This window comes from Diadema antillarum, unplaced genomic scaffold, assembly GCF_040938485.1.
Source record: "Diadema antillarum isolate AM-2024a unplaced genomic scaffold, OU_Dant_1.0 seq00001182_RagTag, whole genome shotgun sequence".
NCBI lineage: Eukaryota > Metazoa > Echinodermata > Echinoidea > Diadematoida > Diadematidae > Diadema > Diadema antillarum.
Window position 1 is genome coordinate 178377 of NW_027271982.1, and position 27295 is coordinate 205671.

Genomic DNA, 27295 nt, shown 5'->3' on the forward strand with positions numbered 1-27295 from the left:
TCTGAAAACCAATTTTCATCAAATAAATGTTGAATCCTTCTTAAAATTACATGCTCTTTCATATTTTATAAGAGGTTTCTCATTATCTCACTTATTAATGTAATAAACCTGAATCCCCATCTCAACCAGTACTGTACAGTCCCTTAAAGAAGAGCTAAATAAGAATAATGAAAAGAAGAGAAAGGAAATGGGTGGGCATGAAGAAGGCAGACCTCTGTACAGTGGTTTACTTACTTTTCTTGGACTTTTTATGCCTTTTGTGCTCTTTGATTTCATGGCGGTTAAGATGAAGGTGGTGATTTGCGGCCGACATTGAGAGCTCATAGCTGAGGTCCATGTTACCCTCAGTAGGTGGCTCGAAGATAAATTGAGGTGACGGAATTGAAAGTACTTGGTTGGAATCAGCTGTGATGTAAAACATAGAAAGCAATCAAAGTACTACAGTCATTTCTCTCATCAAAATCAGATCCACAGCAGTTGTGTAAACCTGTTATGATTAATTCAATGGCTTTATTCTGTGAGGAAACATCAAATGTTATTCTTTAACTCAAAATGACAGAGAGTTGTTACGTCTAAGAGAAACAAATAAAACAAAAAATCATGGCTTGCTGCTTGAAGGGGAGTAGCTGTATTACTGCCATTCCACAGATTTTTTCTCATTGGTCACTCCTAAAAAGTAAAGCCTGTTGCTCCCTGCCACCCAATGAAGTGTATCAAATGGCAGTCTCTTGAATCCGACTTGTGTTGGTCGACCATCAGTTCAGTGTTGGACATGCCTGGAGTGATCTGTTGAGGAAAGACCGTCTGATGAGGATCACGCGTAACATGTCTGACACTGACCCGATAGTCGACCAACACACGTTGGATTTATCAGACTGTGACCTGATACACATTGGTGGGTTGCCAGAAGCAACAATCTTTGCTTCAGATGAGCGACTGATGAGAAGAAATCTCTGTGGAATGCATTTAGTCTTTTGTCTGACAAATGTGTCAGACTAATTTCCTCTCAGCCAATCAGATGCAAGGATATCAGTAGCTTGTAACATTTTGTCAGAAAAATATCTGACAAAACGCTTCATGAAATGCTCCCCTGGACCCCTTAATAGAAGAATAATAAATAAATAATAAAATAATAAATAAATAAAGTTGTGATTTATTGCAGAAATGCTCTACACATGGTAATCAAGGCAGTGGATGATGACAGATATAAGTCTTACAGTTGCTTGGAAACCAATTAAAGTATTTTAAGGCTTTACAGAGTTGGGATAGAACCTGATATCCTTCTGATCACACCCACCTTGCTTGAGTGTCGCTTGCATGAGTGTGTTGAGCGTTTCAGCAGATGGTGCACTTGTGATTCCTTTGGAAGCCAACTCTGTGAATCACAAAGAACAAAGAGAAAACAATAGCAGCGACTAATGAGAAGCAAGAGGGTAGTAACTCCAAAGAACTGGCACTGTAATAATATCCTTCTGCGTCTCCACTGGCATACAGTTGTATGAACATCTCTGTACAATTGTGCATATTGAAACTCATTACAAAGCACATACAAAGTTCACAAGAAGCACATGACATGCCATGACAACATGTGATGTCAAATAACACAGTCCGATTGAAGGCCACAGCCCAAGTAAAACATTTCCCTGTTTTCGTTTTGTATCATCAACTAATTATGAACAAAGCCTTGCTCTTCATTGGCAATTACATAAAGATGACATGGTCTGAAGAGTGTGTTAAGTACAGTTGTAAGCATAGATCTAATAATCACTTGAGATACAAACTTTTACAACTGAATTGTGGTTTCAAAGACTTCATACATAATGAAAAATAACTGCATGAATAACTGCATCCCATTTGCTTATTTCCACATTCATACTTCTTGGCAAAAATGTTCTTTGGAAAGTTTTGTTTACATCCTCTTCAATTTTGCAAGTCCAAACAATCAGGGATGTGTGGAAGAAATTTGAATACTCAGCCATTCTGAAGCATAATCTGGCACTATCCCTGAAATGTTTTACTTATCACAAACTTTCATACAAACACTAATAGACAATTTACTGAACACCATAATTCTCTGTCTATAAACAAGAAACACACACCAACAAAAAACCCTAACATCTTACATTTACAATAACTAATGAACTATATACAGGATTTGCCTCAAAGCATGTAAAGTGATCTCACTTGTGACCCATCATCATTTACCCCAAGAAAGCGGCAGACATTAAGACTAAGAAAACTATTAAAAAAAGTGATCTGGCTGAATTACAAAACAGAATGTTAGACTTATTATCAATAAAACTTGAACATTTGATGTCTTCACTACCTCCTGTGCATTACCAGATCAGAGCCTGAGCAACATTTGAAATGGGAAACTCTTCACACTTTACGAAGCATGTTACCAGACTGTATGGAAATGACTTACACCATTTTGATGCATAATCAGCTTGACTGCATCTAAACTTTAAAGCTAATTTTCTTTAAGGAAAAAAAAAAGTTTCTTCTGAAGACTGGCTTCCTTGACACTTTTGTGGCAGGTTTTTAGAAAATAAGACAGAATTAATCTTCTATCTCAGGAAGCTTAGCATCCAGAGAATTCAGAAAGCACCACAAACAGAAGATTGATGGTCTATGACTTTCACTGGCTCTGGTGTTGATGGGTCACGATTGATCTTGGACGTACCTCTCATCGTCTCTTCATCTAATTGGATGTGCGATACCCTGGATTTTAGTATGTCGTCATCATCGTCATCCGGGTCCAACGCCCCTCTTTCTGCTGGGCTCGATGGAGGCGACACTAAAGAGAAGCAAGGATGGAGGGAATGGACATCAAATACGACTCATGATACAATTTATCCCATTTCACAATGAGAGGGCAGTCATACGTCACAATACTTTCAGATACCATAGCAACAACAAAAGTGCTCACAGCCAATTATTTGTTGTGCACCTACTGCCATAGTGATGACAAATGTTTTAAGTGCCATCGGTATGCTGCTTTGATGCATTTCTTTTCCTTCAATTAAGCAATTCAAGTATGTTGTACAATAAATTTGATTTTCTTTTTCTTGTAAGAAAGCATTTCAAAAAGCATCATCTCAGAATGGTCTGCCAAGATGGCAACTACAAACGTTGTACCATAAAATTGGAAACTTTTTGCACTTGGTCAATGTCAGTGAATCTCGCATATTTTTGAATTTGAGGCTTAGAGTATGTTTGAATAAAACGTCATATTCTGAAAACATTCATTTGCCATCATTTTTGCAATAGTTCTGTGAAATTCATTAAAAAATCCCATGTTTTAAGTACCAAGGTACGTAAAACAAACAGAGAACATAGTGTATTACTTTTCCACACTGCTCTTTACTTTAATAGAGCATCAATATTATGTTTCAAATGGCTGAAACCCGCCTAACAATGAATGTCTTTTCCACGATAAAGCTGTTACAAAGTTGATGCTATTATTTTCGATATACTGTAAACGTCAATATTTTCGCGCGATTAATTTTTCACGCTGAGCGGCTCGAAAACGTATTCGCGGGTTCTTAAATTCGCGCTCCGCAGCAGGTTACTTTACTGTAGTACACATTCACTGCTTTCATCCAAAGCCTCTGCTACCTAGCTTGCTATGCCAGCGTACGACAAGCGACGTAGCGAGCGGCTCGACTGCGAGTTGTACAAGCACTCAAATACGTAGTACAGCTGTGACTCTAGTACCGTAGTCACGGGGGACTGTAGCATCGATGTGTGCGGTGCACACATGCATGCTACAGTACACAGCAATCTAGGGTATCATCTCTTCGCACAGTACTAGTAGCGTAAACATGCCTGTACATTGTACTACGTAGCAGTATCATCGATATAGCGCACACAATTCATCCCGTTCAAAATGTGCGTAGAAAATTGTGAAGATATATTCGCGCATTTTTGAATTCGCGCTAGCCGAGCGTAGCGCAAAATCCGCGAAAATTAATGTACCGCGAAAATTTCCACGTTTACAGTAGACCACAAAGCACTCTTAAAGGATGGGACCATAGTTGACATGTTGTAACTTCTGAAACAAATGATTACTTTCCTTACAAACGATGCAAACTGACTTTTATTCAACGGGCAGTGTGTATCAATTCCAGCCATTAGACTGTGCGCATTTCAAACAATCTGTGTTCTGAAATCAACGTTGTAAAATACCAGATGATGCTGGCATGGCAATAATTAAAGACCTTGCTCCCTCATTGATACCTTACCCAGGAAATAATTCACAGACAAACTTCCCCAAAAATTACCAATAGAAACACAATGCATAATGCACAATGGTAGGAAGATAAGCCGACAACAAACATATGGTGTTCTATCTGATACGTTTCTTTGTGCTCAAAATGGCTTTGATCATTTCAAAGGTCATGACAATGACATGGCAAGGTGCTACATAAAGCACCTTCTTGATTGCCTGGGGCAAGTTAAAACCGAAGTCCGGCAAGTGTTTTGGGGCAATGAGAAAAAGATGCTTGCCCAACATGGGTAAGCAAAAAGTTTTGAAGCCACTTTTTTTTTTTTCACTTTCTCTCCCCTACAACCAACAAAGTCAACCATACAGAAGCCTAAAGATAATGACTGTTTAGTGATGCAATGCAACAGCAACACCCGATTGAACCAAGTTTGTTACCCCAGTGCATTTAAGTGTGCATATCAACATGTGCTATCTATTCAAATCATTAATTGTGTTTTATCAAACCCTTGACTTACGAGTGATTTTTGGACTTTCATGTTCAGGCGAGTGTTCTGCAACAATCTGAAAATCTGCTTACCCAGTTAGGCAAGTGATTTAAAAAAAAAAAAGTTATGTGGCACCCTGCATGGCATTATGTACAGCAATAATTAGTGATGAGCTTTCCATAACTGCGGCTGATTTTGATATTCATGTCCTTCAGAGTTTCTTTTCACATATCCTTCCCTCATTCCCCAAGTCAACACTCATAATATGATCTGTAAATCCTGAATATGATTCAGGCACTATACAGAGCCTGAGGGGCAACATTTAGCTTCAAATACTTTAAAAGATAATATAAATTACTGAACTGATGAAAAGAGAAGAGAAACACAGTGGATTACCATCTGTAACAGGTCCTTCTACAGGAAACTGCTTCTCATCACCATTGGTTGTGGGAGAAATGTCCAACAAGGCCTGGGCAGCCATGATGGTCTCGGGTGGTTTGACTGTATCTCCAGAGTTGGAACAAGCATTCACTGTAGCGAGGTCATAAGACAGAGAGGAAGGTAAAAAGAGAGAAAAGAAATTTAGTGATGTATTCTGTATTTTATTCTTGTCACATAGCACAAAATGTACGTTTAACTGTGAATGGTCAGTACATTTATCATACAAAATGAGTAATAACTGTACTCCACAATCATATATTTTCACACTTATTGTTGTATTACCTGGAAAATTATAGGTTAATCCAACTCAATGTGAAATATGGCAAGACATCAAACTTCTTGAAGTTCTCCTTAGATTATTTTCAGTGGACATGGGAGATGTATATTTAGATGTAATGCTGCATTCACAAGGCATGACATTAGCTGTGCCGCCCAGTGCCCTGGGGCCACCAAAAGTTGATGTTGGGCCACCATTATCTAACTTTGAAACTTTGAAAATTGCCAACATGAAGTCTGATGCACGACAGCTGTCCATTCTATCTTAAGACCAGTATAATCTGCACATTGTATCTCAAGGTGCATGTACATGTAGGCTCCTCTTGTTGCTTTTTATTTAGCATCTCCTACTCAGAAGTTCCTGATGGCAGAAAATTTGCATGAAACGGGAATGTGCAGACCAAGTCACTTGAACAAGCGTACAGTTGTACGTGTAAATGTCCAAAATACCACCTGATTTTGAGGCACACATTACTATTGTTGTATTTTGTATTAGAGTGATAAGAGAAAAACTCATTTTGAGTGTGCATGGGTGAACTTCATTGTTATGGTATTATAGCAGGTGAGAATGGACCATACAGATTTATAGCTAGTGAATCTCAAGGGAGTTTTTGTCTGAACTTTGGGGCGAGTAAGTCTCACAGTGTTAGTTATACAGTATGAAAGGTACTTTAACCTGAAACACAAACTAAGACAAGGAAATTCAGGTAAACGTTTGAGGTACAGTGTACCAAAACTTTATATTTTAAGATCATGGAGCAACACATAAACATGAGCTGGAGTACAGTAGTGCTTGACGACACCATAAAACATTGCTAAGTACTACTGTAAAAGTAGTTTCTTTCGCGGTTTCCATCGGTGGCGACTTTTTCGCGGTCAGGAAAATCTGTGAATTTACAGTCGGCAAAAACTGTTTTATTTTGCATATGAAAACCCAAACTACATTGTATAATCCAATTAAAATTCTTTTATTAAATAGAAATTAAAATTAAAGGCAGGCATACCTGAAATCCTGTCTCTCGAGTACTTTATAACATGCCTGTTCCTATACATTGCGCAGTATCGCTGTGTGTGTGTTGACCATCAATACACTCAATGCGCGGAATCTTTGTGTGTGCACGTGCGAGTTCAAAACATTTTTGCGTGATGTTAAATTCGCGGTTCAAGTTCAAAACGCGAAAAGCGCGAAAATACGACCACCGCGAAAGAAACCACTTTTACAGTATGGTACCCTCCTAAAACCAAGAAGACAAAATGTGCTACTAAAATAAATATGGTTTCCTCAAAATTCTATATTATTCTCTCTAAAACTCAGGAATCTATCTGAACTGCCACTCACATCCATTTCAATGGCAGTAGCACTGGGTACTTTTTTGATGCCTCCTACAAGTGGTGATTTAAAGGACAAGTTTACCTTCAGAGACATGTGGATTGAGTGAATGCAGCAATATCAATAGAATACATCATCAATAGTTTGAGGAAAATCGGACAATCCGTTTAAAAGTTATGAATTTTTGAAGTTTCTGCCTAGTCACTGCTGGATGGGAAGACTACTACAGCTTGTGATGTCACATGTGTACAACGATGTAAAGAAAATATTTAAGGAAAATTCAAGGTATTTTCACTTTTCTTGCATAATAAAAGAACGCTTGACTTCACTCTTTCAGAATGCAATGCCAAAATATTACCCTTAACATACATGTGTACGTCAGTGACAAGTCGAAGAAATGGGCACCTTTTTCAAAAAGTAAAATTTTGTGAAATTCTCTTTACCGGTATATTTTCCTTATATCATTGTACGCATGTGACATCATACACTCTAGTAGTCTTCTCATCCAGCAGTAACTGTGCAGATACTTTAAAAAATACATTACTTTTGAACGGATTGTCCGATTTTCCCCAAACTTTCACTGATGTGCTCTACAAATATTGCTGCATTCATTCAATCCACATGTATGAGGGTGGACTTGCCCTGTAAGGAAGAATTGCTCAATCTTTGACACATCACTGCACCTCTATTATGAGGATTGTTTATACTATATACAAATGTACAAGCTGTAGTGATTAAAAGTTTAATATAGAGGATTAGAGAATAACATTCCATGATTCAGGCTGTTCTGAGGAGCAGCTTTCACGTACTGCACCTTTTGTATGGATATAGAGTATATTGCACATCTGCGCAGTGAGTTTCCACACTGTGTGTCTGCTTTGTTGAAAAGTTTGATCTAGTATATGAAAATAACCTGAAGTTGAACAATTCTTGTTGGGCTCTGAACTTTGTGAGCACTACAGGACACAAAGATTACAGAGACAATGAGTCCAACTTGACAAGGGTCAAATTTACACACTCAAAATAAACACTGATTATCAGTAGACTTCAGCGGGGTGAAATAGGAAAGGGCAGCTCAGGACAAACTATACCCTATAAAATACAGGGGGGCAAGTCCAAGATAAGGTCCCCTCAGAAGGCAAAATTTCATCTTTGCTCAATATTGACATATTTGGTATCATTTTGAAGCTTATGAGTTGAAGTTTTGATTTCCATGGAGGAAAAAATGATATTATGTAAATTCATGCAAATTTCAAGGGCTTCATTTGCATAAATGTAAAACACAGCGTTACGTATGGGACATTTATAAAAATTCATATTTATTCAAAGGAAAGCAAATGATATTTGATTAATATGTGGACATAAGAAGTTCATCAAATAGTTTAACTTGGTATGAAAATTTAGGGATTATGCAAATGATTATGCAAATTAGCTCGTGTCCTATCATGAGATGTCCCATACGTAACAAATTGAGGTCATTTTTTTAGGTTTTTTCTGAAATTGCTAGGGTGATTTGAATGCCCTTTTGGAAAGTTCTAATTTATTGTTTAGAGAAATTAAAAACCATAGAAAAAAGAAAAAAAAAGTAAAAGAAATATTTTCTATTAGGCATTGAAATAATGTTACGTATGGGACAAATGCGTTACGTATGGGACATCCTCATACATATTGCATGTGAATGCATGTAGCTAGCTGGGAAGGTCTCTCAGTACACAAATGGTCAATCATCCTATAAAGAAAGCATCCCAACATTGTAGCTACTTTTTGAGTTTTAGATACTTGAAACAATGCATGCACTTGACTGAACAATTTTCAGAAAGGGGGAGGGGAAAATGGCAAAATACAAAATGAAAAATCGGCATTAAAGGGATGGTATAGTTTTTGTAGAAATGGGGATTCAGTTTTCAACATTTAATGAGATGATTGGAAGCCAATTATATGAATTACTAAAGAGCATACAATCCTAAGACTAGAGGAATTCAAAGTTTATGTGATGGAGATCCAATTTGAAATGGTTGTCACTTGTGATATTATACAAAAAAATATATAAAGTAAAGTGATTCCTTTTTATTGCAAGTGATACACAAATTGTCCTTATTCAGTTTCAATAGTAGCCACGACAAAATTCATGGGTATACATACTGAGGTGTGACTCGAATCGATGACCTGACTGCTAGACAGACATCATATATCTACTCGATCACTGGGGTTCCACGCAGCAGGTATTGCTTATGTATTAAAATTAATATTTCTTGTGTCAAGTCATTTTTTATCAAAACTAAATGGCAAACTGCCCTTCATCAATGGAAGTACAAGTGTAAACACTTTAAACTATTCATTTTTTCAATAGTAACTATCCTGATAAAAATAGGGCTTACATACTCAGGTTGTTCATTAAAAAAAAAATATAGAATATGATTCAATATGATTATGATGGTAAATATATGGGGAATGTTGTTCTCTTGTCAATCTGGAACAGCATTTGAGTAATTTCAACTGATTCTACCTCAATGATTATGCAAAAATTTGTTTATGGGTATTTTGCAAAATTATTTTGCAAAATACCCATATAAACTTGGTTCTCCACACACTAAACGAATGGGGGACAAAGGGCATGCATACTACGGTTGATCATAAAAATATAAAGATATGATTGAATATGATAATGATGGTGAATATTTGGGGAATAATGTTTCCTTGACAATCTGGATCAGTATTTGAGTAGTTTCAACTGATTTTACTACAATAATTATGCAAAATACCCATAAACATGGTTCTTCACACACTAAATGAATGGGGGACAAACTGTCCCATACGTAACTGTCCCATACGTAACACGTCGTGTCTGTCTTTAATTAGAAGCTGTAATTAGAGCTTTTTGCCTAATGACATGAAACTTACCTGTGATAATCTTGAGTGTTGTGACTTTCATCACAGTGAGTTACAAGTTGTGGAATGAAATACTTTCAGAGAGTTTTGAGGTTGAAAAAAATGTTCAAAAAAACAAAAGTTTTCTGGTCCCATACGTAACGGCACATATTTTCCCTTCTAGAATATAATTGTCAAGGTCTTTTTTCTAAATTTTTTATATGTTTATACTTCTCCTAGATATCAATCACCATGATGAAGTTCAATATGATCAAAGGCCGTTAACACTATTTTTCAGGTCATAAAAGTCTCTGAATGTCCCATACGTAACGCGCGCATTATCTTGGACTTGCCCAGGGAAGGGATACTGTGTATTCTAGACAGACAAGAATACATAGGAAAGAATGAGAGGAAAAGACAATGACAAACACTATGTACAGTAACAGAGAGCAGAAAGAGGGTGAGAGAGAGAAAATGACCACGGGACAGGAGAGAATGGAAGGGCACGAGAAAGGGTAAAAAGAAGTGCTCGACTTTGTGAGAAGTATGATTAACACATTGCCATAAAATCTTATACCAATTCTAATCTGAACCACATGAGGTTATCATCCACAACAGACTGAGTTTGAATTAAATGGTTCCTGTTTTAAAAAAAAAAGAAAAGAAAAGAAAAAATGTATTCACAAAACGGGACCACGCATGCTTCCCGCTGTTTACACACTGCCTACAACACAAAGCACTGGCTAAATGCAGGGGAAAGAAAAAATGAACACCTGTATGTATTTGACCCCCAAATCCTTTGTTCCTAAAGTCAGCTGCCCTTCTTGGCGGCAGATGTACACTGCACTGGGCATACGTAGCTTGATACAAGAATGCATGGCACATTGCTTGTATAGAAATAAAAGCACACCTTAAAAAGATATTTAACATTGGTGGAGATCTTTTTTTCCCCTTCTCTCTTATGGAGATAGTCCTTCCCCAAAAGGGTGATTCAATTCTATAAAATACTCACACTTTTCAATATCTCTCTACTTTGCCTCCCATTTCCATGGTACTTACTGTTGTTAAAAATTTTTGTTTTTCCAAAAATCCCAAATACGTCACATTACATGGGATCTAGTGTGCATGCATTTAGTTATTGCTATGTCAGGCAGCCACATACAAGCTTTTTGGTCATTAAGACCAAGCTACTGCAGAAATACATGAGCATGTATCAATTGATATCAATGAGTAAAAATTGAGCACATGAGTTGTATAACTACTTTCATTAATCTCAGATTTCTACTGAATGTAAAACTTTAGTGATTACTGTTGAATTCAGCTTGTATAGCTTTGCTACATAAGGCATGCTCAAACAAATTTTCTGCTTGTCAGTGAGTAACCTTCTTTATAATGGTGCAGTGTGTATGTACAAAAGATTTGAATAAATTGTGAGTAAAGTTTGCACATGGAACATGGTGAAAAACTGTACATTATCACATTTATGCTTCTTCACATTAATCAAGTAGCTTGAAGAAGGCAGATCAGAATGCAAAAATACTGATTTCATGCCTCAACAAACCGCAATTTTCTGAATGAAGAAAAAAAAGATTGCACATGTTTATGAGACAAACATCTTCATTGGCAATGGCTTGCCTAACCTGGCAAAAGTAGCACATGCAAAAGCCATGGAAAGAGTGTGACTTATCGTTAATAAAGCTTACATAATGAGAACATACAACGTGTATGGAGGCTGAATTGTAGTTTTGTCTATTACCAAACACACCCAGTCACACACACCATCTTTTCTTCCGCATGATGCAATAACAGAGTTGAGTTTCAAAAGCAGGATTGATTCTTACAAGGTTTGTCTGCTTATAACATTCATTCTTTCGCATATGTTGCACAATGTCACGGAGTGCATATTTCAAACTCTGAATTTGCTATAACCTTTGAATGTCTTGTATTTCTTAACACAATTTATTCTCCCCCCCCCCAAAAAAAAAAAAAAAAAATCATATTTCAGGCATACAAATCTTCTACCAGTGTGTACATGTCATTGTCAATCAGATATCTAAGATTGTATGCTTTACTCTTCCATTACACTAGGAAAGCTTAAATAATGAACCATGTTCAGAAGCTTGCACAGAACATTCCCTCAAAAGCACTGCAAAACAATAGCTTACAAATGTAGTCTTGGCTAACATATTAACCCTTTTACATTTTCCGGCCTGACATTTAAATGTAATTTTGCTCAAATTGTTGCAAAATTAAAATAAACTTTTTTCCTCTCCTTCAATTCAAAACTATAAAATTTACATTCATGAACAAATTCTCCTAACATATTACATATATGAAATACAGTACGGAATGATTCTAGCTCTCAAGCAACAGAAGTACTGGTTCCTTCAAAACAATACATTTAGAATCGTTCATTCGAATAGATTTGTATCCGGTAACTGCTGCTACAAGAGATCAGAATGGGGGAACTTTGGAAGCACAGTGCCATGATTTTCTACTTTATTTCAGCCGAGGCCCACTTCGGCTCCTACGTAATTAAAAAAATATATATATTTTTTTAAATTTTTTTAAAGGCCCAGTTAGATTGTTGTACAAATCTTGTTTGATTTTATTTTTAGCTGAGATCGTGGCCCACCAAGTGAGAAGCAAATGCCTGAAGGATATGATGCCTGTCTAGCAATTAGGAGGTTGTTGGTTTGAGTCAAATGCAAATTTATATGCATAAATAATGTATGCCCATGATTTTTTTATCATGGCTTCCACTAGAACACTGAATAATCGGTGTTTAAACGTCAATGTAGGGTAATCTGTCGATCAGTTGCGATATACAATGTAAAAACAACTCGACACAAGACTCATCAACTTACATCATCTTGGAAGTGTTTTCTACATTCTGGTGAAGCAGTAAATATACACATGTAACATGTAAGTTAGTGTGTTCCATACACAGTATACAAGCTGCAAGCACATGTACAGTAAAATGTAAATGCCCATGGTTGACTGAAAGATCGGTCTGTATCTTGTTGATGGGGTATGTTCCTCTAACCTGAGATACATTTGGTTTCACAGAATCCTATCCAATATGCAGGAGAGCCGTAAAAGTAAAAAAAGAAGAAGAAGAAGAAGAAGAAAAGATAAAAAACTCCTCTGGACAGACAGATTTTTCTGTCTAATGTAACAGGGCATAATCATGATATAGTCCCCACCGCTGCGTGTCCGTACTAAATACAACCCTACCTAACCCTATACCCCAACCCTAGTCCGCGGGTGCACGCACACTGTGGTGGGGCCTATGGTAGGGACTATATCAGTTCGGGAAACCCACTCACAAGGGGGCCCCTCCTTATAAGTAACCCGTCCCCCTTATAAGTAACCCCGTCCCCCTTATAAGTAACCCCCGGGGCACCCCTTATGAGGAGTCTCCACGCTTTTTTGCAATGCAACACGAAAATGAAAGGACTGCGGCAATTCGCTTGATTATGTCCATAAAGCTTCACAAGTTTCCTAGTTACTCACGAAATTTGAGCAAAATCGGTTTGAGGCATCATATCTAAAATCATGGATTTAAATGCGATGTCAAACGACCCATGCGAATGCTGAAATGCGAGCGATTACTGGCGTGAGTGTCGCCAGGCGCGGCGGCGCGGCAATGCTTGAGTGCAGACGTGGCGACTGCATTCAGCAAGTTGTTCAGCGCAGCTGGGAGCTGTTGGAAATTTCAAGCTTCATCGGTGAAACTTGCAAGTGGTCAATTCCATTGTGACTTATGGGACAAAGTGACAATTTTTAGCAATTTCAAACCAGTATTTTGAGAAAATAGTTGCATCAAATGCATTTTTCTCAGTTCATGGTTAGATCCATCATATCACAGTTTATGAAAACACCATACTTAGTTTGAAAAGTATCATTGCATTACGTACAGCAACGAAAAATTGCTGTCGTGACTTATGGGACATCTGAGGACCACCGTTTTTCACATGGGAAAGTAAGTTCTGAAATATTCTTACACACAGAGTCTCTGGAAAGATATTTTCTTTCCTGAATGTAGCAAAGGGTTGGTGCTTACCCTGAGCCAAGTGGTATGAATATCTACTCATTGGTACAGTAGCAGGATAGGGAAAACCAGTGTGACTGATGGGACACAAAAATGTGACTTATGGGACGCTATCAACTACCACATTTTGAGATTGACAGAATAATATTTACTCATGCCGGAACAAGTTCTAGAACATCATAAAACCAATCTATGACCAAAGAACATTCAGAAAAAAAGCCATCTGAGAATTACACAAGCTGTATTATGGTGATAATAGTGTATCAGAAATGATATATAAATTCTGCAAAAATTGGCAATTTTCATGAAAAATGAAGGTTTTTCGGACATAACTCCACTCCACGTTCACCGATGTTCACAAATGAGGTATCAAAATATCCGTTGTGAAAGGCTGCTTTGAGTAAACAATACCAGATCATCTAATTAAGCTTCATTAATCATCTATACTCAATAGTTTGATTTTCATAAAATGCAACCTTTCGGTGGAATTGACCAAGTTTCAACTTAAAATTTTTGTTTAGGGACGACTTCAACTGGACAACCCTATGGGAACGTATCCTTTTGTATATATGCATACCAATTGCAAAGGTAGGTGGTTGACTATTTCGTTACTTTTGTTATTTTTCCTTCATTTAAAGCCACCTGAATGAACGAAAGTCTCCGTACTCAGTCGCCACGTCTGCACTCAAGCATTGCCGCGCCGCCGCACCTGGTGACACTCACGCCAGTAATCGCTCGCATTTCAGCATTCGCATGGGTCGTTTGACATCGCATTTAAATCCATGATTTTAGATATGATGCCTCGAACCGATTTTGCTCAAATTTCGTGAGTAACTAGGAAACTTGTGAAGCTTTATGGACATAATCAAGCAAATTGCCGCAGTCCTTTCATTTTCGCGTTGCATTGCAAAAAAGCGTGGAGACTCCTTATAAGGGGTGCCCCGGGGGTTACTTATAAGGGGGACGGGGTTACTTATAAGGGGGACGAGTTACTTATAAGGAGGGGCCCCCCTTGTGAGTGGGTTTCCCGAACTGATATCACGATTATACCTGTAACAGGTGCAAAAGACGTCTTTAGTTTGTTTTCTTCACCTGAGGATAGGGTCAGGGCTCATTGACATTCCTGACTCTGTCATGACATGACAGTTCATCATTCATTTCACTGCACCACACAATAATTGTTAGCTGTGAGCTGTAAATGTATGAATTTTAGTTGCAAATTTGAAGTTTTATTCACACTTGCTTGCCTCTTTATCTGCTGCATTTCTATCCGAAAGTAATCTCCAACGGTTATAGCTTTTTGATACTATCACTATCAAGGATCCGGGCTAACTCGGCCCACGGGACAACTCGTCCCACCCGTCGAGGGTGGGCCGAGTTGTCCCACCCGTTGGTATCGATAGTGATCGTGAGCGCTTGTCTGTGTTTGAGGTTATTTTGTCTTTGTGACGTCTTTTTTAACCGTAACTTTTATGGAATTGTGCTCAGTGGTTTCTGTAAAGAATATTTGCCAACTTTTGGGGGATACAACGACGTAAAAATGAAATTTCAGACGTGTTTATCGCGGTTCGCGATCCCCATAGGTTCACGTTCATTTCGCGCGGTGGACTAACTCGGCCCAGCTAAGTTTTAGCTGTTGTTTTGTCAGTAAATCTCCGTAAAACTATCAATTTTATCATGTATAAAGGTGTATTCAGGGTACCTTCAACTAATTTCATCTTCGAGGTATTTTAATTTTGCGCATGTTTGGGGAAATGTTGGATATTTGTTCGCATGGTTTCATCTTTGCCGTATCCGCACCGCACCGGTCTCGCCACCAGCAGCTCGCTCACACATCTCTGTGGCAGAGCTGAGCAGCGCCATGCCCATGCCCACTCTCGGCGAGGCAAGGGGCGCCGCGGGGCACCCGCGCGAACGGCACAGAGGGAGCAGCCAGCCACTCCGTAAACGTAGCTACGGATACGGGCGGTGGTTGAAATTGGAGGAAAAGGCGTCATTTGCTGCACTTCCAATTTTCTCGCGTGAGTATTAAATTCTATGCAGTAGTCAGTTGGCATTTTCCTATCCATTGTCTTGAACTTTGAGCTGAGAGCTAGAGAGGGAGCAACTTGTTTCAACTCAACTGTGTTTGCTGCAACATCGCGTGAATTGGGCTGAGCTGGTGTGCTACCTATACCGCCAGCCAATGCCAAGGTGAAAGGGCAAGGGTTTCTGCTAAAGGCTGGGCATATAGGGGGTTGCTTGACTCTTTTTTTTTCTGATTTTTTTTTTTTGTCTTTTCTTTTTTTCTGATTTTTTTTTTGTCTTTTATTTTTTTCTGATATTTTTTTTTTCCAGGATGACTCAATACACATGGTATATGTATTCCAACCTCATGCAGTTTGCAGTTGTCATTTTGCTGTTTTTCTGTCTATCCCCCAGCATCAACGTTATTATTATTAATGATTGATACTGAATTAAAAAAAAAACACACACACACAACACACACATAAAATAACGATTTGGATGCATGCTGTATTGTTGGCAATTATCACGTGACTCGGATGACACTATTCGCAATGTTGGGACACTGCTCCTTAATTTACGAATATGTAACATTTGTGAAATAGTACAAGATTTAATATGTGAAAATGTCACCTTTTTGTGTCTGAAATGATTTACTAGTACTATGGTGAAGTCTGTTTTCAAAGTGATATTTATTCAATGTACTATAGATTGTACTGTAATACTAGTTTTGGAACTACATGGCATTAAAGATCAAAAGTGGGATTTTTTTTTTTGTAACACCTAGAACTTTCGACAAAGCTTAACATTGCTAATATTTCACATTTTTTCTTACCTGCGCCTAAAATTGTATTATGATGGCCTGTAGGCCCACGGTAAGACAGCAAACTTGAATTTGTTGAGCTTCTTGGCTATTTCATTCTTTTCAATCTCAGATCATTATGTTGTTCAGTTTGTAATTGTATAGGTTCATAGGTTGACACACATTCTCATTGACCTGTATGCTGTTTCTTTTTATCGCCCTCATTTATGGTTATTTGTCTTATACTGTATTGCAATCAGTGGAAAACCAATAAATACAAAAAAGATCTACAAAACACCTAACAATAATGTCAGAGCATTAATGTGACCAGAAACTAATTTTTTGTGTAGCTTTGGTTTGTTGTTGTTGTTGTTTTGTGTAGCTTTCCATATTTGTAGTTTACTTTTCAGACATACCCCTAATGAATTATCCACATTTAGTTTTCCACACAACCTAATTCTCTCCACTCACCTCCACACCTACGTCCTCAAAATCTTTTGATCTGTTTCCATTCATGTTCAACTTCACCTTGTGATCACCTGTAGGCCCTACCTTTATTTTCCATCGGTTCCTTCGGTCCTCGGGTGAAACTACTTTCCTCCTTTCGTTTTGGTTGATTTGTCTATCTTATGATTTTAATATGTAAATTAACTACCCTGGAAAAAGTAAGTGGGTAGCATTAAGAAAGAGTCTACCACAGGAACTGACCGAGAACAGATCTGCTTTCTTCAGCCCCTACAGCTATAGTGAATATTCAGTTTTGAGAGGAAATTGTCTGGTTTTGCGGAGTGACTGAGCATAATGTTGGACACCGAAATGAGTGTTACAATAATGCAACATTTCATGAAGTGTATCTGGATTGACATATGTACAATAATCTCATTTCCTGCAATGCACCTCACCTGGGGCAGAGTTCATCAATTGGCAACTACCTGGTAAACTGCATGTATGTTTTACAGGTAGGTCAAGAGGTGAAAATCTAGAAGAAAGCAAACTATCGACTGAAGTAGGCCTATTAACTGAAGTAGGACTGAAGTCAGTGTCGTAATGGTTCCATGACATTTGCTCCTGCAACAATTGTTCACTTGAAATTCTGCATGCTAAACCAAACATAAATTCTACAAAGGAGCATTACTCTAACCCTACTCCTATCACAATCCTAACCTTGATCCCAAGTCCTTGGAGAAAATAATACACCAGAGCAATTGTTACAAGGTCACAGGAACAAATGTTGTATTACCGTTATAACACACTATAAAATGTGGTGGAATTAAATTCACATTTTATGAATGCACACTATTCACTGATGATGAAGTGTGATGACTCTAAAAAAAATATGTTTTTGTCACATACGTTTTTATGCCTCCGCCACGAAGTGGTGCCGGAGGCATTATTTAATCCATAGTACAGCGCTACTTGAGACCTTTTTTGAATTAAAGATATCAAATTTGTCTACATTGAACATCAGTGTAGATACGCACACACTAGTTGTTCTATGTAAATATGAATTCGGAAAAAAAAATACTGGTGTGCAATTCACATGAAGTACTAGTATGCAGTGTTTCAAATCAAATCTCATTTGACACTTGACAAACACATTGATCGCACATAAGAAAAGAATGGGTTGATGGAAGAGTGAAAGAGAGACGGGGAAAGGAAGCGGAAATATTGGCAGTAGGCGATCTATAGAGCCAGACGAAGAATCATAAAAAAAATACAGAACTTTACAATGCAGTTGTGGAAAGAAAGCTTTGTACACAGATGATACTTGGTAATGTGATAATTGAAAATGAAAGTACCAGGTAGAGAGAGATATACTCTGTATATACAGTACATATATAAAAAGAAAATTACAAAAAAGAAAAAGAAAAAGAACTTGACGGTTGGCCATTATCGTGCAGGTACAGGTGGCAGAGGATTTTTCTCTTAAATTAGGGTAAGGATTCCCATGGCAAAAATGGCAATGTCATCAAAACAAAAACAATTCCTTTTTATTTTTGAAAGTACACACAAAAGGTAGGCCCTACAATCATAAACAAGGCCAATCTAGCTAGCACTACATTTCATTAGCGGTTTCATGGTCTCAACCATTCAACCAAACCATCCATATCTACAGGTCAAATAACTGACCACTGGATATCAAACAATTTATTAATTTCCACGGCAATGCCCATAAACAGACTCACCCCTTTGACTTTTGCTTGTTTGTTTTTATTAAGAAAAAAGGTAACATTTATTGGACAGAAATAACTTTTGAGTAGAACGCAGATCTATACAAAAAATCAGCAACAACAACAGCAGCAACAACAAAACATTTAACAGTTAAAATCAAATGCATATAATGACCTTCATGTAGTTCACATTGAATGATCTGCTACATAATTTGATTTCTTCTCTACTGGGGATACGGAGTGGCCGGCTGCTCCCTCTGCCGCTCGCGCCCCACGCTCCGAGCCCCGCCGCCGCGCCTCCCCGAGTGGGCATGGCGCTGCCAGCTCAGCTCTGCCACTGTGTGTGTGAGCGAGCTGCAGTGGCGAGACCAGTGCGGTGCGGACACGGCAAAGATGAAATCATGCGAACAAATATCCAACATTTCCCCAAACATGCGCAAAATTAAATTCCCTCGAAGATGAAATTAGTTGAAGGTACCCTGAATACACCTTTATACATGATAAAATTGATAGTTTTACGGAGATTTACTGACAAAACAACAGCTAAAACTTAGCTGGGCCGAGTTAGCCCACCGCGCGAAATGAACGTGAACCTATGGGGATCGCGAACCGCGATAAAAACGTCTGAAATTTCATTTTTACGTCGTTGTATCCCCCCAAAGTTGGCAAATATTCTTTACAGAAACCACTGAGCACAATTCCATAAATATTACGGTTAGAAAAGACGTCATAAAGACGAAATAAACTCAAACAAAGACGAGCGCTCATGATCACTTTCGATACCAACGAGTGGGACAACTCGGCCCACCCTCGACGGGTGGGACGAGATGTCCCGTGGGCCGAGTTAGCCCGACCCCACTATCAAGTGGTCACTAAACAAAAGCATTTTGATAACGTTATTAACCAAGTACACACTCAATTTACAAGACGAACGGGCAGTATGAGGTAGCAATATTTTGTGGTGGGGTGTTGAAACCTGCATGTTCCAACATTAAGTTGTGAATCTGGAATTTTGTTTCCACTTCATTGCCTCTACAGCTGGCCTCTAGGTCTCTACATTTGTTAGCTCCATCTGCTGCATTTCCATCCAAAAAAGAAATCAACTCTATTGCTCAATGTGATTAAGACTATCACTATCCAGTGGTCACTAAACAATGGTATTTCGAAAACGCTATTAACGAAATAAACAGTCGATTAACAAGAAGTAGAAACAGTCATTGTAGTAGCAATTTTCCGCGGTGGAGCGCTGACTGAGGCCAGCCAGCCAGCATGTTCCAGACGACTCCCGGACCTTGTGTAGTAATCGAATGGCACTTCCTGGTGCACATGCATGCATGTGAGTAGAGCGCGCGAGATATCCAAAACAAATACGAAGACAAACCGAAGCGAAGCAAAATGCTACAAATTACGTACCCAAATCGCCATTTTACCCTCACATTGAGGCACGGTATAATCAACCATAACATGATGATGCATAATGTTAGGAAATAACGGCGCAAGTGGTTAAAACCTGAGAGAAAACGGATTTCGTAAATACCGGAAGCGATTTCGTGTGAATGACCACGTTGTGTTGATCTTACATAGCGTTGCGTAGGCACCACTTCCGTGTTTATGTTCGCAAGATTATTTTCAGTTTTTCGCACATTTTTCCCGGAAACTGAACATTACCAAATGCCTTAGAATACAACATTATCGAAAGAAACATACCTGCTGCTAATAACAGCTCCATATTCGTCTTCCCATCTCTTTTTTCTGCCATCGTAATATCCAGTTGTCATTCACCAGTTGCAGTCTGCTGACAAACGATTCAGTCGCGTGCATGCACAAAAGTGCCCTATACAAAAGGTGCACACTGCCAATACACGCACTACACAGTCAGATCCTTGATCAAAAGTCGCGCAGGCAGCAGGTTAGGGCCGCAGTGACCGCGGGTACCCCCCTCTCGTGTGTACCCGTTAAAAAATATAAGCCTGCTTGACGACATAGCTGAGATCAATCCGCGAGCAAGATGCCGGAAGTGATTTGCATAATAAATGATTATTGTTTGCAGGGAACTTTACGTGCGCTGAGACTAAAACCTGGGACTGAAAGTGACAGTCCGTGGGGTCTTATTATATTATATCCCCCCATACATCCAGACGATTAAAAAAAAAAAGGCTTAACATCTGGTAATATTTGCGTCAGTTATTTATCCATTTTTGTTACAGATGACATTGTCATTAACAACGCAAATCAATCATCTACATTTCCAAAGGCATGTTCATCAATCCGATCAACCCGCTGCAAAATTATTTTGAGTCAACTAAAGCCTTGATGAATTCAATGCACAACAAAGCAAAATCTGGCAATAACAGCTGCTGAAACAGTAAAGGCTACATAAGCTCATTAGTTATGTTTACCGCCTGTTCCTATTCTTCAGTACTTTAGCCAAAAAAAAAAAGAAAAACTATTCTTGATAATGCTAGCCACACCAGGCGTTTGTACATCAACGACATCAAGATCAAGATCAAGAAAATATGAGAGCACGCGCTGATATTGAAATTGAATAAATAATGAGATATTATTTTTGTTTGCTTTGATTGCACATATCACGCACAAAGTATAGAAAAATCCCCCCAATTAAATTTGCACCAAAGAACTTTATTTTTTCAGTACAACTAGTCATAAAATCATCTTTCTACATGAAAGTAAATACGGCAAAACCAAAATAGGGAAGAAGCTTGCTGCAAACGCAGAATTGGTTGCAAACTATATTTTTTGAGCGGACATACACAATGTGCGATCGCCGATTCACACGTGAGATTGATTGAAACGTGTTTACATTTTCACGCACTTACGTTACATGTACGTTCACTGAGTTCGAGCTGTATGTCCACGCGTGTGTAGGGCCAGGGGTCGTGTGCGTTTGTTTGTGAACATGTGTGGAGCTAGACACACACCATCGCATTAGTTTGCAGGCACAAACCCTTGTTGGTCGTATAGAAGTCTGCATGCGCCAAGACTAATACACGCACCACTACACAGCAGCCTCTCCCAACTGGCAGAAGCTTCAACACAGGGCCTATGGGACAGTGCCAAAGTGGTGCATGTAGTAGTCTTGGCGCAGACTCCTTTACGACCAACAAGGGTTTGTGCCTGCAAACTACCATCGCATCGCATCGAGCTACCGTCGCGGTACGGTGGACCGTCGTGGCGGTGCTCGGCTAAACTGCGGGGAGGGAGCGAGCCGATCGATGTCCGATAATGGGAAGTTGCTGCTGGTGCAAACGCAGCGCTGCAGCATTGGTTCGCTCAAGAATAGACATAAACTTTCAACGTTAACGTGTGGCATGGCACAGTTTGTTTCTTCTTTTTTTAATCATTTGTGCAACATCCACTGGGGCAATGTTCACCCGAACTTGATCTGGGAACTACGACACGTCATTTTGTTTATGGGCCCATCACTGCCCACTGGCCATGGCTGATTGCTGACTGATGGCTGAAAAAGTGAAGTCTAATCTTTAGTCAGAAGTAAGAAGTAGACTACTAGTAAGTCTAGACTATTTAGCATTTATTACGTTAATTCTTTAGTTACAACTCTGTTGGGTGCCTATTTCTGGCAGATGCATTTTCTTTCATCAATAGAACAGCTAATGAGCATCATGTGGGCTTTGTTCCACTTTGAGAACACAAGCAGACATGGCAGGAGTTACTCACAAGTGTTGTGGGAAGTGACACCTGAATGACCTGATAAAGCCATTTCATCAATGAATGAAATGTCCCCGGCCGCAAATAGGCGCCCTGTACAAAACCTGCTGTAAACAGGGTTGGTTGTTTTCTCTATATGATTTGATTATGCGATCGGTCCACAGTGCATTTATTTTTAGGAATCAAACCAATCAGTGTCAAGAAATCGAGAGTTTGGGGTAAATTACAGAATACCGGCAGCCAATCACGGAGGGCGCAAATCGCTCTGAAAAGAGCGTAATTTCCCCCAAGAAACTATTTTACTCTGGGGCGCTCCTTGTACATGCAGTTACATTATACTGTGGGAGCTTCGTGTTTGGTGTTCGGGCTGTGTTTCACAGTTACACTTAATTATGAAATTATACAGAGCTTACTATTCTAAGAGGAATTAAAAGTTGATTAAATGAAAATCGGTTTTGGAATGGCTGAGACATCCAAAAACAAAGGAGAACAAAACAATCCTAAATCTTAATGATGGTGGGTCCCACCTTTTATCATGATCTCTCTGTTTTGGATATCTCGGCCATATCAAAAACAATTTTCAACAAATGAATGTTAAATCTCTCTTGGAATTACATGCTCTTTCATATTTCCTAGGAGGTTTCTCATCTCACCAAAAATGTACAAGAAACCTGAAGTTAGGTCTCAACCAGATCTATACAAAAACATTTTTTTCTGTTACAGATATATGGAAGGAGAAGTGGTGTGCAAAGCAATTACAGCATTATGACTACGAAATCACATTTTAGGCTAAATTTTGACAGTCGGTGCTGACATCTTTAAATTAGGGAAGCGATCAAGACATGTATGACTTTAAACTCTTTCTTGCATGCATAAACTGCTGCAACCTCTTCATAATATCCCTTTGCAATCTTTAGCAATGTTTCTTTTTCCCCTCTTGTCTTGGATAATTGTGTGGTTTTTTTTTAATGTCATAACATATTCTTGACTGTGAACACATCATAGTATGACTTCAGATTGTTTACCAGCAAACCCCCTCCCCCCCCCCACACACACACACACGCACAAGTGACACACACACACACATTCCACACACATTTTGAAGATTTGAAATGAGTACATTTATGACATGATGACAGTTTAAACTCCCAATGATCATATACTCCTGTCCTTGGGCAATTACTGACAATTCCACTATTCCATATTCCTGATTTTGTTGTTGTTGTATGCATGCATTATTATTTTTTTTTCTGGCCCGACACTTCGGAAGCATATCAGGGAAGCCTGATTTTTTATACTCTTGTACCATGCTTGTGTTTTGTTAACAGGAAAATGCTGCACGAATAATGGTGATATATGCATATTCAGCATGACAAAACCCCAAATTGATGGGTATCTAACTGAGCACTTCAAAGTTTTGTGATCAGCACCAATTATCTGTACCAAGAGATAGCATCCTCGTAGAGGCCTACTGACCTTCTAAAGCCAAAATGAAATTTTGTCAGGTGCTACATCACAAAAACCAAAATTGATTATGACCATTTTGTATTATCAAGGGGTTTGCCAACAGTTATTTAGTTTACAGTGGCAGGAAGACAAGCCATATGAGAGAAGGATCACGATTAGATTTAAAAAAAAATGTAGAGGTCAGTCCAGAGTTCATTTGAGGTACTTTGAGCACCTTGAAGTAGTATAAAGGCTCCTTAAATAAATATTGATATACCGTAGTAATTCTGGAATATTTTACTGCTTAGAGTTATTGATTTTGACTTGAGTGCAATTGGAATCCAACAACAACAAAAACAAAGTAATACAAAGATAAATCTCTCAATTGAGTAGGACCATGATGAAATTAGATACCTGGTACCCGGTAGTAATCTGACAATGAGTCTAGATTTTGAACTTTTTCATTTCTCAGAGGGTCTGAAAGTTCATTGGCAAGTAAGAAACGGCACACAGCAACACAAGCAGATTTACACATATCTGTCCATATACAGCATGTATGCACATCAAAATTTGAAATAGCTGAGTTCAACATTTTGAATATAATGAATTCCAGAGACTCCAACCCAAAGCACCCTCTGATCTGGAGATTCTCCCTCCTGAGACCCCTAGCAAACAGGAGACTCCAATTTGATGTGCGCTAAGTTCCTTGCGGCTGGGCTCCAGGGCCTGCTCAAGGACCCTGGAAGCTCTAGGGTTCCAGATGCTCTCTTGTGTTATCTAAGGCTTATTTTTCAACATACAATTACATTTCAAGAGGGAGACACAGAGCCAGGGTGGGAGAAATTAAATCTCAATCGGGAGAACGGTGGATTTTGTGAAAATGGACTTTCGGCCGTAGATCTCCTGTCGAAAACGGGAGAATTGGAGTCTCTAGAATTCTGCATGTGACATAATCTTAATCATTCGACTTGGTAATTAATCCTATGCATGATGCATTGTCTTTGATGAGATGAAGAGAGATCTACTGACCTTGTTTTTCTGTGATGCCGGCCAGCTCGTCAAGGGTCTTGATTTCTACCTCTTCCCCGTAGTAATCCAGCGCTGAGGGTGTGAGGAGTTCGCTCGGCGTCAGGAGCACGTCGTTGATCTGGACGATGACTGCAGGGCTACTTTGCTGGTAAATGGAACGGGGTTGATCGAGGCTGATTAAACGGGAGGAATGTGTTTTTCCACGGAGGTAGCGAATGAGGCCACAGATTGATGAGATATTCGAGCAAAGGCAGATGAATTAAGAAAGTTACAACCGTGTCTGCCTATCATTCTTCTGATATTGGTCACATGACTTCAACCAAAGTCATGAAGAAAACAAACAACAATTGATTCTTATATGTTTTCATTGGCGTTTTCTTGTGGCTCTGCAATTACTACATTAATGAAAAATATAAATATATAATATACATAGAAAATCAACACAGAGCTCCTCTAGCTTGCTTGTGAACTGCTGTTGTTTCTGTGGTCAGCAGTAATTTGCTGATTTCTTCGTAATCCCGGCCACATACACACAAACATGGGGCGTTTACACTGCCACAAAAAAAAAATAATAATAAAAAAATATATATTTTTGTACATTCCAACTCTCCTCAGAAATGATTTTGTGTGTGTGTAAACTTTACATTTGATCCAAGTTTTTTTTGGCAGTTTAAATGCTCACTGCCTGGCTCAAATAGTTTTATTTAGTCTTTGGTCATGTGACATCCACCATAAAACATTGGGGATCTCCTGCCTGCCAGTGTGTTTGTTACAGTTGCAGAATTGTCAACAGTCTCTAAATTCCCTATTTCACTACTGATCTTTAAATTGGCAAATTTAGAAGATTGAAGTTCTTGTCCCTCTCTCTCTCTCTGATATTGTATGTTGTACTTTTTTTTTCTTATTTTGTGCCATTTAATGAATTGAACCAATTTCATCTAATCATTTTCCTACATGGATACACAGTCAAATTAAAGGACAAGTTCATCTTCATATACTTGTGGATTGAGTGTATGCAGCAATATTAGTAGAACATACATGTATCAGTGAAAGTTTGAGGAAATTTGGACAATCTGTTCAAAAGTTATGAATTTTTTAAGTTTCTTCGCAGTCACCGCAGGATGAGAAGACTATTACAGCTTGTGATGTCCCATGTGAAATGATGCAAAGAAAATATAAAGAAAATTCAACATATTTTTACTTTTCTGGCATGATAAAAGAACACTTGACTTGCCTCTTTTAGAAGACAGGGGGAATAACATTACCCTTAGCACATTATGTCAGTGACAAGTCAAGGAAATGTGCATTTTTATCAATATCTAAAATAAAATTCTATGAAATTCTTTTTATATTTCCCTTATATTGTTCTACACATGACATCATACATAAGTGGATTGAGTGTATGCAGCAATATTAGTAGAACACATCAATGAAAGTTTGGGGAAAATCAGACAATCGGTTAAAAAGTTATGAATTTTTAAAGTATCTGCGCAGTCACTGCTGGATGAGAAGACTACTACAGTGTATGATGTCACGTGTAGAAGTGAAAATATGTTGAATTTTCTTTATATTATCTTTGTATCATTCTACACATGTGACATCACAAGCTGTAGTAGTCTTCTCATCCTGCAGTGACTGTGAAGAAACTTAAAAAATTCATAACTTTGCACGGATTGTCAGATTTTCCTCAAAATCTCACTGATGCGTTCTATTAATATTGCTGCATTCACTCAATCCACATGTTTACGAAGGTGAATGTGTCCTTTAAGTGTTGACAATTTAATGAGAACAAGATGAGAATTTCTGCCACAAACTAAGCCAAGGAGTTTGTGGGTTACAACAGAGATATTAGCTTTGGTCTGAAAGCAAAACAAAGTGAACTGGAGTGTCTTGAAGGCAGAATAAAACAAAGTGTCTCTAGAAGTGCTTCTACTTTCCCTGCCTCCATCTGAAAGGGATATCAAATAGTCACCTGGAATGGTTTGTCTGATGGACCTACGCTGAAGCCAAAGAACTGCCCGTCCATCACTGCAGCCATCCCCGGGGTCTAGTCGCTGACCTATGGCAGAACGAAGAAGAAACATAGAGGGACATTTAGCTCATGCCAATGTACTCTGAAATGTAGTTTCCTTTTTTGAACATGAAATACATAATCATAGAGTAAATATTCTTACAGTGTTCACAGTGTGGAGTTCACATTTCAGGGACAGATCCAGGAATTCCATAAAGGGGGGGGGGAGGAGGGCACCTTACAAAATTATTTTTTTTCTTTTTCTTTTGTTTTAAAAAATAAAAAATAAAGGGGACGCTCCGTGCGCTCCCCCTGGATCCGCCACTGCTTTTGAATAGAAATTGAGGAGTGTTTGGTTTCCCATTAATTTTTACCTGAATATGAATTGGTATATGCAATGCAAGGGAACTACCGGTACGGTTGTAATATTTGTCCCAGAATGTATAAGATTGCGTTGATGATT

The 27295-nt window shown here is 38.6% G+C and overlaps 1 protein-coding gene across 2 annotated transcripts in view; it reads right to left on the reverse strand.

Moving 5' to 3' along the window:
- LOC139744474 (uncharacterized) overlaps positions 1-27295 on the reverse strand; it is a 75063-nt gene that overhangs the window by 6155 nt on the left and 41613 nt on the right. The window contains exons 2-7 of one of the 2 annotated variants that reach the window (XM_071654909.1): positions 26794-26880; positions 24822-24966; positions 5110-5244; positions 2684-2797; positions 1298-1375; positions 235-405 (exon numbers count right to left, since the gene is read on the reverse strand). In XM_071654909.1, coding sequence (XP_071511010.1) covers positions 235-405; positions 1298-1375; positions 2684-2797; positions 5110-5244; positions 24822-24966; positions 26794-26859 — 709 coding nt within the window. In that variant the 5' untranslated portion in view covers positions 26860-26880. Of the gene's footprint in view, positions 1-234; positions 406-1297; positions 1376-2683; positions 2798-5109; positions 5245-20366; positions 20553-24821; positions 24967-26793; positions 26881-27295 lie in introns of those variants that run through there. The other variant, XM_071654910.1, reaches the window with a different exon arrangement.